Raw genomic sequence first — 20,355 nt, 5'->3', positions numbered from 1 at the left:
AAAAAAAAAAAATAATAATCATTAACATACTTTATACTTGTAAATAGTGGCAGCATGTTACACACACAGCACTCCGTGGGAGCCCATCACTGCACAGCAGAAGCATCCTCCACCCTCTACACTGCCCTGTCCAGATGCTACAGCTTCAGGACACTCAAGGATCAACGTTTTGCTTCCAATAATGATACCACAAATAGTAATGTTTAAAAATGACCTTTTGTATGTATATTTTTGTATTTAATGATAGTATGTCTTCTCATTTGCTATTCATCAACCAATGTAAACATATCTTTGAAGATTTAAATTTACAATCACTTAGCACCTAGACCTTGATTTCTAAATACTATCCCACACTTAAATAAACTATATACCTCTTTTGAGAAGTAGTAAGATTCTAGAACTGAGACAAATAAGATACACTATGAACCTAAACTATCTATCTGTGCTAAATAGAAAATACTCTGAAATATAAAAGATGAGGGCATATCACAAAGTACATGGAAAAGCAAAAGGATGTGAAAGCCAACCTACAGGGCTTCCACTGGCCATGTGGGACTCACACATTAAATAAAGAAAATAAAACAGGAACTCCTGAGTCCATACTGATGAGAAAAACTAACAGAGGCTCTGAGAAAGCTCTAAATGCCAACTGGTAAAAGTGGATAGGGCGGTCGTGTTAGAAAAATATCATTTTGCAATCATCATAGGAAATGTTGGTTTGGACAAGAATCATCAATGAATGCTAAATCCAAGGGGAGAGTTTGTTGAATAAGCTATTTACACAGCCTTCCCTTAAGTTGCTCATTAAATATAATGGATAAATTAGAAAACACAGTGGGAAAACCACTCCGCACATCACATCAAAGGGCTGGGCAGGTGGCAGAACTCCAGGAGGGATGGTTTTGGAGGGCACAAAGGCACCTGGGATGCAACATTCCTGCCAAGTATTACAATATGAGAAGTATGCTTTCTGCAACCTTCTCTCAAATGATTAAGAAAAAAATACATATTGCACATATGATTAAACTCAAGACTTAAAAAAATTAATAAACAAAAATGTTTTTGCAATATCACAAGTTTTCTTCATTACTACCTCAAATTGTGAAATTTCACTTGCAGGCAGTAAACCGTACAAAGATGAGGAAATTCAAAAGCCAAAGAAGTTAAATGAATATAAGTAAACACTCAATGACATGAAAAATAAAAATATCTAATATTTAATCAGTCAATAAATTGGCCAGTTCTACTAGAAAGATAAAAATGTAGAAATTGCATAAAAATTTTAAGAAATCTGAAAAGCCAATATGTAGATGATAGGTGAAGGGAAAAAAAAATGTTAAGGAAAAGAAATTAAATGCCAATTATATATAACAGCTGCCTCAGAAACTGCTATTTGACTAATTCCACATGTTGTCATGTGTTCCTCAGTAACGGAAGTCCTGGTGTCGTGGCCAACAGGTAGGCAGAGTGCTCAGCACAAGCTCCCTGCAGTGGGTAGGCTGTAGGCTGATGAGATGCGCCTTAGTTTTCCTTCGAAGTTTGCAGCTAACAACAGGAAAAGAAGGACAAAGTACTCTAAGCTCATATCCTCATAGGTGCTTTTGGTACAGAGGCCAACATTATCCTCATATTCCCAAGTTATTCTAAGTCAGCGTTCTTAATAACTTGAATGACCAGGAAAAAAATATTCTGTTCAGTAAGAATGACACGTAATCAAATTTTTTTAAATTAAGTTTAAAGGCTGGGCGTCCGTAGCTCTGTTGTTAGGGCACTGGCCACATGCTCTGGGGCTGCTGGGTTCAAACCCAGCCCAGGCCTGCTAAACAAACCAAAAAAAAAGGCCAGAGGTTGTGGTGGGCACCTGTAGTCCTGGCTACTGGGGAGGCTGAAGCAGGAGAATCACTTGAGCCAAAGAGTTAGAGGTTGCTGTGAGCTATGAAACCATAGCACTCCCCTGAGGGCTACATAGTGAGACTTTGTCTCAAAAAAATAAAGTTTAAAGTACCATGAAAACAAAAAGAGATTAAAACATAAGTGCCCAACAAAAAGTAGGGTTTCAATATTGAGAGTAATTAGAGATAAAAACCACAGATCTTTTGACTGAGTTCAAGATCAGAAATCTTTACCTAAAAATCTGCATTAAGGTGTCACTTGAATTGACACATTAAGCATAAATACAGGAATGTCTATGAACAAAATATATACATATACTAAAATTTCCAAAATACATTTTTTTTTAATTATTTAAGACACGGGGTCTCGCTATGTTGCCCAGGCTGAAGTGCAGTGGCTATTCTCAGATGCAATCCCACTACTGATCAGCATGGGAGCTTTGACCTGCTCCATTTCCAACCTGGGCCGGTTCACCCCTCCTTATGCAACCTAAGCGGGGTGACCACCACATTGATGCATAACTTAGTGCAGACACCCGATCAACATAGCGCACTACAGCCCAGAACTCCTGGACTCAAGCGATCCTCCTGTCTCAGCCTCCCAAGTAGCTGGGACTATAGGCGTGCGCCACTGCATCCGGCCCAAATAAATTATTTAAGAAAGAAAGGAAACTATGATTACTAGTTGGTGCTATGCGCCAATCACCATGCACTGTGCTCAGCCTCTCTGGTCTCCCAGATACAGGTCACTGTTCTGGCCCACGTTCCCATAATATTTTGCTTACATGTTATTAATAATTCCTTCACAATATTGCAAATATTTTTATACATTGTATCTCTCTCTCCAAACTAAATCTTAAAAGTCACCAAGTCAGGACTGTTATTTATTTTATAAACCACTGCCCACTTCAGCATGCCTAAAGAAACAATCTGGGAAGTAGTAGATAAAAAAATGAATGTAGTAGCCAAAGGCAAGCAATGGCTTTCGAGCTTTTTGGACTCTAACCTACATAATACATTTTGCATCATGCACACATGCATCGGTAAATAAAACACAAGTTTGATGAAATAACAGTCATAATAACTACAAAAGGTTTCAGAAAATCTTTCCATCTGTGTGACTCTGAAAAGCAGGTAGTTCCACTATTTTGTCAGGGACTGACCAGAAAAACAGTTCCTTTCAGCATTCTTTTTTTTTGAGACAGCCTCAAGCTGTCTCCCTGGGTAGAGTGCTGTGGCATCACAGCTCACAGCAACCTCCAACTCCTGGGCTCAAGTGAGTCTCCTGCCTCAGCCTCCCAAGTAGCTGGGACCACAGGCACCCACCACAACACCCAGCTATTTTTTGGTTGCAGCCGTCATTGTTGTTTGGCAGGCCCGGGCTGGATTTGAACCCACCACCTTAGGTGTATATGGCTGGCGCCTTAGCCACTTGAGCCACAGGCGCTGAGCCCACTTCAGCATTCTAAAAAAAAAAAATCTTTCCAAGACAAGCCTGTATTACAAAATAAAGTTTTGTTTGTTTGTTTTTTGAGACACATCTCAACCTGTCACCCTGGGTACACTGCTGTGGCATCATAGCTCACAGCGACCTCCGACTCTTGGGCTCAAGTGTTGCCTCAGTTTTCTATTTTTAGTAGAGATGGGGGGGGTCTCATTTTTGCTGAGGCTGGTCTTGAACTCATGAGCTCAGGCAATCCTCCTACCTCAGCTCCCAGAGTGCTAGGGTTACAGGCATGAGCCACCATACCCTGCTAGTAAACTCATCTTAAAAATGCAATTATGCTTCTATCCCCTTAAAGTCTCCAATGAAAGAAATGAAAATAAAACTGCTAGACACAGACTCGGTGTCCGAAGCACAGTGGTTTCAGCGCCCGCCATACTCATGGAGGCTGGATGGCTGGAGCCCCACCCAGGCCAGCTAAACAACCATGACAATTGCAACAACAAAATAGCCAGGTGTTGTGGCAGGCTCCTGTAGCCTCAGCTACTTGGGAGGCTAAGGCAAGAGAATCACTTAAGCACAAGAGTTTGAGGTTGCTGTGAGGTGTGACGCCACAGCACTCTACTGAGGGCAACACAGTGAGACTCTGTCTCAAAATAAATAAATACATAAATAATCCTGCTAGACACAGACACTAGGAAGATGGCTTTTAGTGCAACTAATTTAAGAGATGATTACAGAGCCACACCAAATCTGCAGCTAACTGGGAAGTATAGCTAAATGTTCATTCAGGGAACAATTAGATGAGAACAAAGGGCTTTGTGTTCACACCTTTAACAGTCACTGAATAATAGTTCATAAACTCCACATGAAATTTATTACAGTATTAATGACATGATAAAAATCTCAAATTCTATATTTTATAGTCACAACAACTAGGTGAAGCGTAATGACTTTCCCTCTATGAGCACTACCTATCAGGCAGAAGTCTAAAATACACAGAAATTTTGTTTCAAAAATAACTGAGTGGGGGAAGGTAGAAGGTGTATAATGTACACCTACATTTTTGGCCCAAACCTTCAGGGAAATAATCTTTTGTTCTAATTTTTTAAAGGAGGGCAGAAGTGGCCTGTTCCTTCTCTCATGAGAAGCAAGAAACATGGAGCCAGCCACTGCAGAGAAGCTGAGAGTGAGCCTTGGCAGCAGGTAAGAGTGGTCTGCATGACCTGAGCGCCTGACCTCTCCGAACTGTCCCCTCCAGACCCACCCTTGTCCCCACACGTTCTCACCTCCTATTCCCACTCATGTCCGTCGGTGGTAACATGGTCACTGCCAATCTGCTGAGAACTCCTGGTAAGCTGTGTGAGGAGCCAGGGCCAGCACTGCCTGCCCTGGCTCCTGACAGCAGATTCTGCCCTTTCCAGGCTGCTTCTTGTGTCTGTGTCTCTGTCTCTCTCTGTCTCCAAGCTGTCCCAGGGACACTGTGCTGAGAAGGAGCCTTCCATCATGACACCTCAGTGAAGTGACCTGTATTTATATTTCTGTTCAGTGACTAAACTATGACCTCCTTGAGCCATCCAGACCTTGGGCACTCAGTAATGTCAGAGTGAGTGACACCATCCTTTCCTAAACTTGCAAATCCAAAGATCACCTAGAGGACTGGCTGAAATGAAGACTCCTGAGCCACACTCAGATCCACTGAATCAGCTCTCCAAAGGTTAGCACATCAGTTTCATTAACAAGCATCCTGGATGGGTCTTCCCACTGGCAAGTTTGGGAAATTCTACCAACTCAGCACCCAGATAAGTCAGTCAGAGGTCTATGGGATAAAGTACCCCGAGTTTTCATGCTTCTCTGTTAGGTACCCCCAGCAGACAGAAAATTCATGGGGACTAAGGCCCAGGATCACAGCAGCAGGCCACTAGCAGAACCGGGCCTCACAGACCCCAGGGATCTCCCTCCTCAGTGGGTGTCCTGGGGGCCTCAACCTGGGCCAGCTGCATGAGATGAGGCAGCCTGAGGAGGGCAGGGGTCTACCATAACTGAAATGAGAAGATGTGGGGATGAAGATGAGGCAAAAAGGGCCAGGGAGGGAAAGCCAGGCACTCAGGTCATTTGGGCCACTCTCACCTGCCACCTGGGCTCACTCTCGGATTCTCCACAGCAGCCAGCCCTGTGCCTCAGGCCCCTCATAGGGGAGGCCACTTCAGGATGCAGGACACCTTCTGTCCTCCTTCTGCCGAGGTCCAGAGGCTGACACAGCTGAGGTGTGCAGACTTCCAAGATAGCAGCAGCAACTGGGCAGGACAGGGGCTCCTTGTGCTATGGTGCCTAGCCAGGGAGGGGGCAGCCAGGGAGGGAGGGTATGTTAAAAGAACATGATTATCATGTTCTGGGGTATTATTTTGCAAACATATATCATTATTCCTTTCTAGAGCTACACTTTCAATGCGTAAGCATAAATAAAGGAATTTAAAACATTCATATAGGTGTGAAACTAGTATTACACATATGTAACATGCACCCCTATTTTTCTTTCAAGAATTTAGACAAGAAAGTACACACTATACATGGCAAAATGCAGCACACTGTATTGAGATGACACAGATGCAATACACTTTACTACTGTCACTCCTGTACATACACCAAATCACCCATAATATTGGTGTATTTTTTGAGACAGCTTTGCTACCCAGGCTGGAATGCAAAGGCAAGATTATAGCTCACCACAGCCTTAAACTCCTGGGCTCAATCCATCCTCCTGCAGCAGCCTCTTCGACAACTAGAACTCCAGGTATGTATCACAACCACCAGTGGTAATTTTTGCTTATTTTTTGTAGAGACAGGGTCACACTGTATTGCCCAGGTCAAGACCCCCTGCCCAGGGTGGCACCTGTGGCTCAGTGAGTAAGGCACTGGCCCCAAGGGCGGCAGGTTCGAGCCCAGCCCTGGCCAAACTGCAATGACAACAACAAAACAGCTAGGAGTTGTGGCAGGTCCAGTAGTCCCAGCTTACTCAGGCGGCTGAGGCAGGAGAATCACCTAAGCCCAGGAATTAGAGGTTGCTGTGAGCTGTGACACCACAGTACTCCTCCAAGGGTGGCAAAAAAAAAAAAAGACACCTCCCCTCCCTGCCCTAGCTGTAGCAATCCTTCCACCTCAAACTCCCAGACATGCTAGGATTATAGACACAAACCACTAAGCCTAATTACTTTAGTGAACTCTGCTACAAGTTACCAGTACTATAAAATTTTAAATGAAATTATTTGCAATTTGATATTTGATCATAGTGTGCACACACCTGTGGAAGCGCACTTAGGAACAAACTGAAATAACCACTGTACAAGTCAAACCACCACTGAGGCGCATTGCTATGACACAGGGGCACTAGGTACTAGGACAATCTTCTGGTGTAAAACACAGAGTAATGCCAGGAGCAGTGGCTCACAAGCAATCCTAGCACTCTGGGAAGCCAATTACTTCCGGTCAGGAGTTTAAGTCCAGCCTGAGCATTTAGCCAAGATCCCATCTCTACAAAAAAAAAAAAAAAAAAAATTACTACTGGGTGTGTGGTGGTGTACACCTGTAGTCCTAGCAACTTGGACTTGGGAAGCTGAGAGGATAAATCTTCTCAGCACAAAAGTTTGAGATTGCTGTGAGCTATGATAGCAGTACTGCATTCTGGCCTGGGCAACAGAGTGAAATCTTACCTTTACAAAAAAAAAGACAAAAAAAAACCCAAATAGACCAGACACGATGGCATGGCTCATCTCAGCACTCTGGGAGGATCTCTTAAGGTCAAGAGTTTGAGATCAGCTGGAGGGAAATAAGACCCCATCTCTACTAAAAATAGAAAAATTTGCCCAGCATTGTGGCTAAAGATAGAAAAATTAGCCCAGCTTTGTGGTAGGCACCTACAGTCTCAGCTACTTGGGAGGCTGAAGCGGGAGGATCACTTGAACCCAGGCTTTCAGACTGCTGTGAGGTTGGCTGAAGCCGTGGCAGGCTAACCTGGATGACAGAGGCTGTCTCGAAAATACATAAAATAAAATAAAATGGAATAAATACACATTATTGCATACTATGTTAAACCTTTGGTATAAAATGCATGCTATAACTGGAAGAAAAGCACATTTAAACAAACTCTCAGTACCCACAGGGCTCACTGTGTGTCTTCCTCTCTTACATATTCTCCTCTCAGATCAAACCTCTTCCTCCTACTAATGTAATTCAAGATTTAGTCACTTACAACTTTGAAAACAGTACTGCACAAGTTGGATCAAATATCAGCAATCAAAATCTGAAACAATGAAGAATCCGGGCAGCACCTGTGGCTCCAGTGGGTAGGGTGTCAGCCACATATACTGAGGGTGGCAGGTTCAAACCCGGCCCTGGCCAAACTGCAACAAAAAAATAGCTAGGGCATTGTGGTGGGAGCCTGTGGTCCAGCTACTCAGGAGGCTGAAGCAAGAGAATCATTTAAGCCCAGGAGCTGGAGGTTGCTGTGACCTGTGACACCATGGCACCCTACTGAGGGTAATGAGACTCGGTCTCAAAAAAAAAAAAAATGATGAAAAAGCCTTTGTTTTAGATGTTAGAGAATTTAGACTGTTAGTTCACTCTTTTCCATTTTTTTTGAGACAGGTTTTCACTCACTCTATCTCCCTGGGTAGAGTGCCTTGGCCTCATCAAAGCTCACAACAACCTCAAACTCCTGGGCTTCTGTGATCTTCTTGCCTCAGTTTTTCTGTTTAGTATAGAGATGGAGGTCTCGGTCTTGCTCAGGCTGGTCCCAAACTCCTGAGCTCAAGTAATCCACCCTCCTGGGTCTCTCCCAGAGTGCTGGGATGACAGGTGCAAGCCACTGTGCCTGGCCGTACTCTTTTCAGTGGCCCTATGCCTTTGGATAATTCACTCTTCCAGTGGCCCGATGCCTTTGGATAAAAAACTCTGGATCCTTAACATTGTCTTCCTTGGCATAATTACTCTTTTGTTTTTTGCGTAAGCCTCTCAAAATGTCTCACTACCATAAAAGCCACATTACTAGCACATTCTTAACAGATATAAAATTTAAGATTACCATAGTCTTAAGTGAATCATCAAAAAAAATACTCATTTGAGTTTAACATGGAAGTGAATTATTTGTCCTCATGATCTAATATTTGAACTGGCATAGATTTTAGTATCTCTGCATTTTCCTTCTCCAGCTGATACTAAGTACTACATACATTTTCAAAGGCTTGTATCTCTCAGTTATAAGCTTAAGAGAAAAAATTCAAATTCCAGCATCCCACGGAATATCTATCACACGGTAGTTGCTCAATCATTTAAATTAATTCAATAACTGTTGTATTTCTTTTTTTTTTTTCCAAGACAGAGTCTCAAGTTGTCACCCTGGGTAGAGTGCTGTTGCATCACAGCTCATAACAACCTCAAACTCTTGGGCTTAAGTGATTCTCCTACCTCAGCCTCCCAAGTAGGTGGGACTACAGGTGCCCACCACAATGCCCAGCTATTTTTGTTGTTGTTACAGTTGTCGTTCTTTTAGCTGGCCCAGGCTGGGTTTGAACCCGTCAGCCTCAGTGTATGAGGCTGGCGCCCTACTGAATGAGCTACAGGTTCCACCAAAAACTGTTCTATTTCTGAAAGTATTTGAAGGAAAAGAGAAATAGCTACTGGAAATCATCTTCATTAAAAGGAGACTGTTTCTATTATTTCTGAATCTTATGCCTCAGCTGTTTGAGACACTGCAGCCATGAATTCCAGAAGTCAGTACATTTAGGGAGAACACTGCATGTCTCCAGCTTTGTGTATCTACTTACTTTAATCTTTTCTTTTTTTTTTTTTTTTGACACAGAGTCTCACTATGTTGTCTTCAGTAGAGTGCCAGGCGTCACAGCTCACAGCAACCTCAAACTCTTGGGTTTAAGCAATTCTCTTGCCTCAGCCTCCTGAGCAGCTGGGACTACAAGATCCCACCACAACACCTGGCTATTTTGGGGGGTTGCAGTTGTCACTGTTGTTTAGCAGGCCTGGGCCGGGCTTGAACCCGCCAGGCTGGGTGTATGTGGCCAGCACCCTACTCACTGAGCTAGGGTGCCAAACCTACTTACTTTAATCTTAAAGATAAGTAGCTCTCTATCCACACCAAAGAAACTTCCAAATACAATTTAACAAAGTTGACTTTTAAGCAGTCACCTCATATGACAATGATAGATATTTTCAATTATAAGCAGCAATTTTCTCACTCACATATGACAAGTTGATTCTAGTACAAGATTCCTGTGTTCTCTCCCTAAAAGTAGTGGTTCTATCCATTTATATGGAAAATACACTACCCCAGGCATCTCTCAATATAGGTAGTATTTATTCTGCTATGCTTCCTTTTTCCTTTATCCACTAAGCCACAATAACTTCAGCCTAACACTGAATAATCCTTAGGGTAAAGAACTGCAAAGCTGGCGGTGCCCCTGGCTCAGTCAGCAGGGTGCTGGCCACACAAACCTAGGGTGGCAGGTTTGAATCTGACCCTAAGCAACAATGACAACTGCCACCAAAAAACAGCCGGGTGTTGTGGCGGTAATCTGTAGTCTTAGCTACTTGGGACACTGAGGCAGGAGAATAGCTTAAGTCCAAGAGTTTGAGGTTGCTGTGAGCTCTGACGCCACAGTACTCTACCCAGGATGATAGCTTGGGACTGTGTCTCCAAACAAACAAACAAACGAACTGCAAAGCCCAGCACATTATCCTCATCAGGGGACTTGAACTTCCTTACCGGGGCCTATCACCTTTCTAAAAACCTTTGTCCCTATCACTCTTATAAACATAAATCATTTATTCTTTTTTTTCCAAGCTCTTATTTCTCATCAAGATTCTACAAGTTTTTATGAAAGTTAAAAAGCTTTATGAAAACTTTCCAAATAGCTCATTATTTCACCCTCCATTTTCTCTCACTTCACTTTCATCCCTATATGGCCCCTTGAATTTGAATATACTCACTTGATTGTGTATTTACATTGGTTATTCTGGGCAGTGTCTATGGCTCAATGAGTAGGGCGCCAGCCCCCTATACCGAGGGTGGCAGGTTCAAACCCAGCCCAGGCCAAAGTGCAACAAAAAATAGCTAGATGTTGTGGTGGCACCTGTAGTCCCAGCTACTCAGGAGGCTGAGGCAAAAGAATCGCCTAAGCCCAAGAGCTGGATGTTGCTGTGAGCTGTGACACTACAGCACTCTAACCTAGGTTGACAAAGTGAGACTGTCTCTAAAAAAATAATAAAATAAGAAACTAAAAAAAAAAAAAATGGTTATTCCATTGTTACCCCTAGATTATAATAATCTTTTTTAAAGTTAACTTATAGGTTCATACCCAGCCCCGGCCAAACAAACTGCAAAGGAAAAAAAAAATAGCTGGGTGTTGTGGCGGGTGCCTGTAGTCCCGGCTGCTCGGGAGGCTGAGGCAAGAGAATTGCCTAAGCCCAGAAATTGGAGGTTGCTGGGAGCTATGTGACACCACAGAACTCTATTAAGGGTGATAAAATGAGACCGTCTCTTAAAAAATAAAACAAAATAAAAATTTTTTAAAATGCAAAAAAAAAAGAAATTAAAGTTAACTTACACTTTAAAACATGGCAGGATGCTAAATAACTACAGGTTAACAGCTTCATATATGTGCATATGAATTTAACATGAATACAATTAAATCTTTGGGGTATCTTGTTAAAATGTAAATTCTAATTCAGTAGTTCTGGGACATGGGAACTTTTAAGGTGAAGGAATTGTTCTATACAGTACTGAGTGAAAGATAAATGATTTATGCATTTGTCAAAACCTACAAAACTATGTACCACAGAAAAAATGCAATACACACATATGTACATTTCGAAAATCACCCCGTGTGTTAGGACTGCAAACTAACACAGCCTCTTTGGGAAGAAGTAGGGAGAATCCTCAAAGAACTCAAATTAGACCTCTCATTTGATCCCTTAATCCCACCAGTAAGCATCTATTCAGAAGTAAAAAAATTATTTTATCTTACATTTGCACTAGATTGTTTATTACAGGTCTATTTACAATTACCAAAATGTGGAAAGAACCTATATGTCCACCAACCCAGGAACAGATTAATAAACTGGTATATGTATACTGTGAAATACTAGTCCGCCATTAAAAAAGATGGAGACTGGCTTGGCACCTGTAGCTCAAGTGGCTAAGGCACCAGCCACATACACTAGAGCCGGTAGGTTTGAATCCAGCCCGGGCCTGCCAAACAACAGTGACAATTACAACCAAAATATAGCCAGGCATTGTGGTGGGTGCCTCTAGTCCCAGCTACTTGGGAGGCTGAGACCAGAGAATCACTTAAGCCCAGGAGATGGAGGTTGCTGTGAACTGTGATGCCCAGGCACTTTATACCCAGGGCAACAGCTTGAGCCTCTGTCTCAAAAAAAAAAAAAAAAAAAAAAAGACTACATCTTTTGTACTAATCTGGAAGGAGCTGAAACACATTCTTCTTAGTAAAGTACCACAAAAATGGAAAAGCAAGTATCCAATGTACTCAATACTAATATGAAGCCAGTAGATGATCTAATATATGCCCACATAAGAGAAAAATTCAATTCAAACTGGCAGGAGGAAGAATGAGGGAGGTGAGGGAGGGGAATAGAGGTGAGAGAGGGGGTGACAAGAAGAGGAAGGGGGATGGGTGTGCTCCCACTTAATGGACACAATGTAAGGGTATATGGCACACCTCCTGGGTATAAGACACAACCACAAAAGGGACTCTACCTACAAAATGCAAACACTGTAACCTAGTTACCTAACAAATGCAAACATTGTAACCTAGTTATTTATATCCTCACATTAACTTGAAATAAAAAATAGATAAATATACAATGAAAAAAATTAACCCATATGATGGGGATCCCAGAATGGAATGCAGACCATGACAAATCAATCTAACTTTATTAAAAATTTATAATAATCAGGGCAGCATCTGTGGCTCAGTGGGTAGGGCATCGGCCCCATATACCGAGGACGGCGGGTTTGGACCTGGCCCTGGCAAAATTGCAACAACAAATAGATAAACAGCCAGGTGTTATGGCAGGCGCCTGTAGTCCCAGCTACTCGGGAGGTTGAGGCCAAGAGAATCGCCTAAGCCTAGGAGTTGGAGGTTGCTGTGAGCTGTGATGCCATAGCACTCTGCCAAGAATGATAAAGCGAGACTCTGTCTTTTATAAGAAAAAAAAAAATCTGTAACAATCACACTGAAGGGGGCAGTGGAAATACGAGCTCACTTGACTAACCTTGGAAAACAGTGTTTTTTGACTAGAAACTCCAAGGCTAACTCAACTCTACAAGTACACTTTACTCACTGCATGCTAGTGGGTAAGTTAGTTTCTCATGAGAGTACAACCTAAAAATTATAAAACTGCTTTACACATATATTGAGGTTTAAATGCACAGACTGTGGATGGTGAGAGCCAGGCCTCTCCCTGATGGATAGAGAGGTCACCCAGTGTGTTTGCTGATGGCCCAGACACAGTGACAGGAATAGCAATGGCCTCCAGCCCCACAGCATGGGTTCTAACATTACTTTCCAGTACAAGGGAAACAGAGATCCTTGGAGAGTAGCTGATTCTAGGACAAAAGTATGAGTGTGTGTAAAGGAAACACAGAAGCCAAACTGAAAGAGCTCCTAATAGCCAATTTCAGCAACAAAATAACTTACTGAATTACAACTCAAAGGTATGAAATATATATACATAAATCCATGTGTCTACAAATAACCAAATAAATGGAGAATAGATAATTCTTAATAAAAATGTCATTTAATCTATTTAGATGCCCTCCTCTAATAAGGGAGATAGACCTTAACTTTCACTGCATCTCCTAAGCATAGGCTAGACATAGTGACTTGGTTTCAAAGAACATAGCATAAAAAGGGAGAACAGTAACTTTACAGTGTAGAGATCTGGAAAACCTGAACTTGACCGAATGATGCAGGTCAGCATCACCAGTAATGTCAATGTGGATGTCACGTTCCCCAAATTACGTGACTAGAGTGCTTTACCTCTGTGGTATTCTTTCTAAAAAACAAATTGCCTTAGTTTGTCCTAAGAAAAACATCTTACAAATTCTGATTTCAGGACATTCTACAAGATTAACTGACCACTGTTTCTCAATACTGTTAAGGGCATGAAAAATAAAGAAAAACTTAAAATCTCTCACAGACCACAGGAAACGAGGGAGATGGAATGAGTAAATGTGATGTTGTACTCTAGATTAAATCCTGAAGCAGAGAGAAGGCATTAATTGGGAAACCAATAAAATCAAGGTCACGACTGGAGTTTAGTTGTTATTATCTTTAAAAAATAACCCCTTTGTTGGGAGGTGCCTATGGCTCAGTGGGAAGGGTACCAGCCCCATATACCAAGGGTGGCAGGTTCAAACCCAGCCCTGGCCAAACTGCAACAACAAAAAAAAAATAGCCAGGTGTTGTGGCGAGCACCTGTAGTCCCAGCTACTCGAGAGGATGAGGCAAAAGAATCGCCTAAGCCCAAGAGTTGGAGGTTGCTGTGAGCTGTGATGCCACAGCACTCTACTGAGGGCAATAAAGTGAGACTCTGTCTCTACCAAAAAAAATAAGTAACCCCTTTGTTTAGTGGACTGGGCACAGTGGCTCATGCCTATAATCCTAGCACTCTGGTAAGCTGAGGCAGGTCGATTGCCTGAGCCACAGCAAGACTCTCCCCCACACAAATAGTAGAGTGTTGCGGTGGGAGCCTATAATGCCAGCTACTTGGGAGTCTGAGGCAAGAGGCTCTCTTGAGCCCAAGAGTTTGAGGTTGCTGTGAGGTATGATGCCATGGCATTCTACCGAGGGTGACAAAGTGAGACTTTGTCTCCAAAAAGAAAAAAAGAAATTTTAATCAAAGAAAAATAACTGATTTTGGTAGCAAGAAATCCTGCTGCCTGGCGCAGTGGCTCATACTTGTAATCTCAGCACTCTGAGGTTGAGGCAGGTGGATTACTTGAGCTCAGGAGTTCAAGACCAGCTTGAGCAAGCCTGAGAAGCCTATCTCTACTAAAAATAGAAAAACCAGCCCAGCATTGTGCTGGGCCTCTGCAGTCCCAGCTACTTGGGAGGGCGAGGCAGGAGGATCCCTTGAGCCCAAGAGTTTGAGGTTGCTGTGAGCTGTGATGGCAACTCAGCACCCTACCAGGACAACAGGGATTCCGTCTCAACAAAAAGAAAAGAAATCCTTCTTCTATGCCTATTTCTCAATGCAATGATTCAAAACAAACAAAAAAGCCATGATTCCCCAAATGGTATGCCAGAGGACACTCACAGAGAAAAGCATGGGCTGCGTTCAAATTAGGTTTGACTCAGTGTTCCTTAAATTTAACATGTCATCAGACAGAGATTCTCAAATCCTTAATTTCTAATAATTTTAATAACTTTTAGTCATTTTTCTAAAGGAAAATTTAATTTAGTAAATTCTATTTGTGAATTTCCGAAAAAGAGATTGTCAGTGGCACATATCCACTGACCCCATTTCCTGTTCACTCCCTACCAGCACTGCCTCCCCAAAACATCAGAAGGTGAGACCTAGCCAGGCTCATGCCTGTCATCCTACCCTGGAACTCCGGGAGGCTGAGATGGGAAGATGGCTTGAGGCCAAGAGCTCAAGACCAGCAGAGACAACATTCTCTATAGAAACATTAAGTGGGTGTGGTAGCCTGTGCCTGTAGTTCTGGCTACTTGTGAGGTTGATGGAGGGGACTACTGGAGCCCAAGCTGCAGTGAGTTACCATCATGCCACTGCACTCCAACCTGGCAAAAGAGCGAGACCCTGTCTCCCAAAAAGGAAAACAAAAAGTTGAATTCCAAGACTTCTGAAGTATAAAACATTAAAATAGTTTTACGGAAACCTAACTGTAACATAATAGTTCCACTATGTAAACATAAAATTTACACACATTTATTTAAAACACGCATGTTACTACGCTAAAGCAAGCATTGTTAATGCTATAAAAAGCTACAGAGAGATACAAAATTCTAAAAATCAGGTCAGCAAAGCTCTACTGCCACCTACGGATTAATTCTAAATGGATGAGACCATCATTTTTCCCTACTTCATAGAAATTATTTAAAAGCATAACACAGGAACTAAAGAGATTCAAATAAATGATCAAATGTACAAACTTAAATTATTGAAAACCTACAGGCAAGCATCTATCATCCAGAAATGAGCAAAATATAAAAAGTGACCATGTATCTCTAATGTTTACCCATAAACCTATTCCTAGAATAAATTATCATCCAGAAAACTTTAAAATGAAAAATGTCTAACAAAGATTCGAAGACCTTGGTTGCAAATACAAAACAAATCCATATAGCTGAAAATTGATGTTTTGAAATCTTCCAGCATCATCTTTAGAAACCTAAATTCAGTTACACACAGCACTGTGTCCTCTAACTGCTGTACAGGTGCATCCTGGCCCACATTTCCTAGTAAGTTCCAAGAGTGTCAGTTACAACACAGACATCTATCTTCCTGTATATTCTTCTTCCCTTCAGTCAACAGAAAGACCTCTCCACACAGAATTTTTAAAAGGAGAAAGCCAATCGGTATCAACCAAAAATGCTGAATGAATTCTTGTTTAATCCTACTTCATTTCATAAACTTTAACAAAGGAAAAAGGAAATTCTGGAACAAAGATACATTTTAGAATTCTAGCCAACAAAAAAAAAAAAATTAAATTTTTCTTAAATCACTTGAAAAATATACCAGCTTTTAAAGCTGAGCATATTTTTCATCTCAACCTACATTAATATCCATAGTTATGGTAACTTTTGTTTTTTGCAAGAAAATCCCTCTAGCTCTAAGGCTCACCTCCTCGGTCTTTGAGGTAGGCACAATTCCCCATTCTTTGTCCTGCCTTATGATAAAAAGCTTTGGAAGAAATGGTGGGAACTGAGTGTTAACAAACAGCAGAGCAAGAAAGAGACACGGTAACAGTAGTAAGGAAGAAAATGAAGGCAAAATAGAAGCTCTCTCTGAACCTGATAAACTCCCAGGCATTTGCAAAAACTTGATAACTCAGTAACACACTTCTTAGAAGCACACAAAACCTGAATGACATAAATAAAGACTTGGAATAATTAAAAAAAAATGCTCTGCAATTATTTAAAATAAAAATACATTGCAAAAGAATACTTTAAATCTGATTTCACAGAGTTTAATCTTTTTCAAATCGGATTTATTGTTCCTCCTTGTTTCAGATATGGCAGAAAAACTCATGAAAGATTATTGCAACAGGTTAAGTGGTCAAAAGATGCCAGCAGGTGCTATCTCTGCATATCCAACTAGAGGAATTACTCTCAAGAGTCTTATTTCACATTTTGTGGATAGTTTGGTTTCTGTGTTTCCTCTGGACATTTCTATTAACCACTTCACTGCACACTAATTAGTAAAACTATGCAGACAATATACAGAGGTTTGAATCAAGGCTAAAATTCAAAAGTCTTCTAATTTAACCTCCACCTATAGTGATTCCAAACACTGTCATCTTAAACATTTCTACATATACTTTCTAATTAAGTGGTAAGATGAAACTTCAAAATCACTTCCATCCCTTCTTCATTTTACAGTTGAGAAAAATCATATGAAAACTAGTTAGCGCGGGTGACACTTGTGGCATCAGTTCCACATACGGAGGGTGATGGGTTCAATCCCGACCAGAGCAGAACTGCAACAAAAAATAGCTGGGCATTATGGCAGGCACCTGTAATCTCAGCTACTGGGGAGACTGAGGCAAGAGAATTGCCTAAGCCCAAGAACTGGAGGTTGCCACGATCTGTGATGCCACAGTACTCTATTGAGGGCGACAGAGAAAGACTCTGCCTCTAAAAAAAAAAAAGAAAGAAAGAAAATAGTGCAGAGATAGAGTCAACTCAAGTTTTGTTACCACTAGACCAACACTTTTTCAACTAAGCAATGCTGCTTTCCCAGACAGCTACTAATTTCATTTTCTATCATGTTCTTGCTTATCCAAACTGCCTGTAAAAGATAAACTGAAGTCTATCTAGCATGCCCAGAAAAGCCCAAGTCTCAGCAGCAGGCTACTTAATTTTCTCTTCAAACATCTTTTCTTAAATCCTCCTTTCTAACTGCCAAAACTTTCCTGTTTATTGTGCATCCCTTCTCTCCATCACCATAATTAATTTTTCAGTTACACAGTATCCTATGTTAAATAAAACATTCTAATTACAACAAGTAAACAATGAGTGTTCATTATATCAGAAACTATTTAAAGCCCTTTATGTGTAACATCTCACTTAATCCTGTTTTAAACAGTGTAATCCTTACTTCACAGAGGCAAAAATCCACCTCAGAGGTTAAGTACTATACCCTAATTCATACAACCAATAAGAGATAGAACTGGGATCAGTAACCAGACAGTCTTACTCCAGTGTCTACATTCCTAATTCCAACATGACAAATGGCTACATTAATGTGCAGATAACTGAAAATTTGGGGGCTACATAAGAATTTATAGACTTCTTACATTTAAAGATGTTTCTTAACACATAAAAATGGCTCAATATCTTCTTTGCAAAGACATGACCAAAGAACTCTTAACTCTTTTATAGATACTTAAAACTCCAATCTCAAAAATATGGAAAAGGACTGCAGAAATACTTCAACAAACGTCCAGATGAGCCTCCTAATATTTTCTGTGCTATCCAACATTACAGACATGAGCTACATATGATTATTCAGCACTTGAAATCTATCTAGTGTGACATAATAACCGAACTGTGAATAATTTAAATTTAAGCTGACATAGCCACATAAGGCTAGCAACTACCATACTGGATAGCACAGGTGTAAAAAACAGTGTCAGAATAGAAGTGAAGAAATTTTTATTGCCCTATTTGAAGATTTCACTAATGATCAAATCAATTTAAATGTCTTTTTCACTTGCTCTAGCTCCAATTATTAACTCAAACATATCTTTAAATAAATTTAAATAAACCAAAACCTTCTATATTTAAGATGGTCTCTGTGTATCTGAACAGAAAAAATAATTAAAACTTGTATTAAATAGAACAAAGCTCCCAAATTAGTTAACTCTCAACTATTTGGATAGCTAAAATGAATCTGAAAACTCTGCCACCTATGGGAAAAACTAAAAAAAAAAAAAAAAAAAACCTCACAAACAACTTTTCAATGTTCTTCACAGCAAACACTTGATGGTTAAGTGCTTAATAAAGTGCTCACTTACCTTGATTCGCCAGTATTGTTTCTAACACTTTCTTCATCACTGTGTCCATTCATTGTAAATACCAGGAAGTTTTAAAATAAAATACAAATCTTCCCAGTTTAAAAGATGAATATAAATACTAACTCCTCCTTGAATATAAAAAAATTCACAGATGAATTTTCTTCAACATTCACAATTTCCTGGGGCCTCTCTGATTCACCTAAAAAAAATAATTAACAAAGTTAAAATTTCCTAGAAAAAAGGTAAACAAACCCTGTTTAGAACTTGTATATATCAATGATTACAAACGAGTTGTTAAGGAGGAGTAGGGTCTCGTATTTAAAATATCTAGAATTCTATTAAGTACATTTTTGATTACTTCCTAGAATTTAGTAGGCTATTGCTAATATATTTCTGACAGAAGACATTAAAATATTTCAGGAGTGGCCCGAGTAAGAGTGAAAACCCATCTCTACTAAAAATAGAAAAAAAATCTAGCAGGGTGTTGTGGCCAGTGCCTGTACTTAAGCAGGAGGGTTACTTGAGCCCAGGAGTTTGAGGCTGCTGTGAGCTGTGACACCACCGCGCTCCACTCAGAAAGACTGAGATTCAGTCTTTAAAAAAAAATTTGTGGCGTGATAACCCTTTTAGAGACTAATTGCAAATGCACAGCCATGTTTATATACATTACTTAAAGCAACACAGTCCTATGTTAACATACACATAATATCCCCCCCAATAGAAAATGGGGTCTTAATAGATAACTTGGTCCATTAAATCAAGTGTTGGGAGGTTGTCTTTAATCAAGCCCTAATTCCTAGCACCAAGAACTTCATATACTCAAGTGAGAGAAAGTTTTGAAAATGCTCACGTGGGATTAACAGGCGACTAAAAGGTAACATGCTACCTTAACGAAAACACATAGGTCAAAATAAACCTGTTCTCTCACAGGTATTAGCTGAAAACGGGCTGATACAATTTAAGTAATATTTATCCAGTTTGCACTTGCAAAGATTCCGTAAAAATGAAAAGGTAATATATACCTGGTTTAATACATCCGGCTTAAATAAGGGGTTAGGGGCAAAAATAACGAACCAAGATACAGCCTTTCCCCCTTTCCAGATTTCAGCGCAGCCCCGAGTCACCTACAAGCCATCCCCGAATAAACAAAGGAGAGAGATCTCTGGCAGGGGAGGGAGAGGAAGAAGCGGGGGACGGAGACGTCAGATCCTTCCCCGGCCAGAAAGTGCCGGGCGGCCGCGGGCAGCGCCGTCCTCCACCCGGCCGAGTGCGCTCCCCCGGCCCCGCGCCCGCCCGGCGCAGCGCTCCGGGGGACGCGCGGCGAGAACAGGTTACCTAAAAAGTAACCGCCCGACTCAACAGTTACTGCTGAGCGCTCCTCTGAGTCCAGGAGGCTTCGCTGCTCCACGGCCGGGTCCCCAAACATCCGAGCGCACCGGACGCCGCCTCTTTCCGGAAAGCCCTCGTTAAGAAACTTCACTTTTTTCGTTTTCCTTCTCACCTCCCTTTCGCCCCTCAAAATGGCTTTCTCAGTGATTTTAACTTCCTCCCCAGACCTCCCTCGCCCAGAGTCCACGGACCCCGGCCCGGCCCTGGGCTCCGAAGCCCCGCGCAGCGGCCCCCGGCTGGCCCGGCCCCGGCCTCCTCCGGGTCGGCCCGTGGAGTCCTGGAGCGGCTCTCGGAGGGTCCCGAGGGTCCGCGGCCGCTTCCCGCGCCCCCTTTCCCAC

At 41.5% G+C, this 20,355-nt stretch overlaps 1 protein-coding gene across 3 annotated transcripts in view; it reads right to left on the bottom strand.

The window, feature by feature from the left end:
* CHD1 (chromodomain helicase DNA binding protein 1) overlaps positions 1-20,355 on the bottom strand; it is an 88,997-nt gene that overhangs the window by 67,994 nt on the left and 648 nt on the right. For all 3 annotated transcript variants that reach the window (XM_023512706.1, XM_023512707.1, XM_023512708.1), the window contains exon 2: positions 18,629-18,827. In XM_023512706.1, coding sequence (XP_023368474.1) covers positions 18,629-18,681 — 53 coding nt within the window. In that variant the 5' untranslated portion in view covers positions 18,682-18,827. The remainder of the gene's footprint in view (positions 1-18,628; positions 18,828-20,355) is intronic.

The sequence above is a fragment of the Otolemur garnettii genome, unplaced genomic scaffold, assembly GCF_000181295.1.
Source record: "Otolemur garnettii isolate 467f Iridium unplaced genomic scaffold, OtoGar3 scaffold00030, whole genome shotgun sequence".
NCBI lineage: Eukaryota > Metazoa > Chordata > Mammalia > Primates > Galagidae > Otolemur > Otolemur garnettii.
The sequence above is the reverse complement of the archived record's forward strand: the minus strand, read 5'-3'. Positions and strand labels throughout refer to the sequence as shown.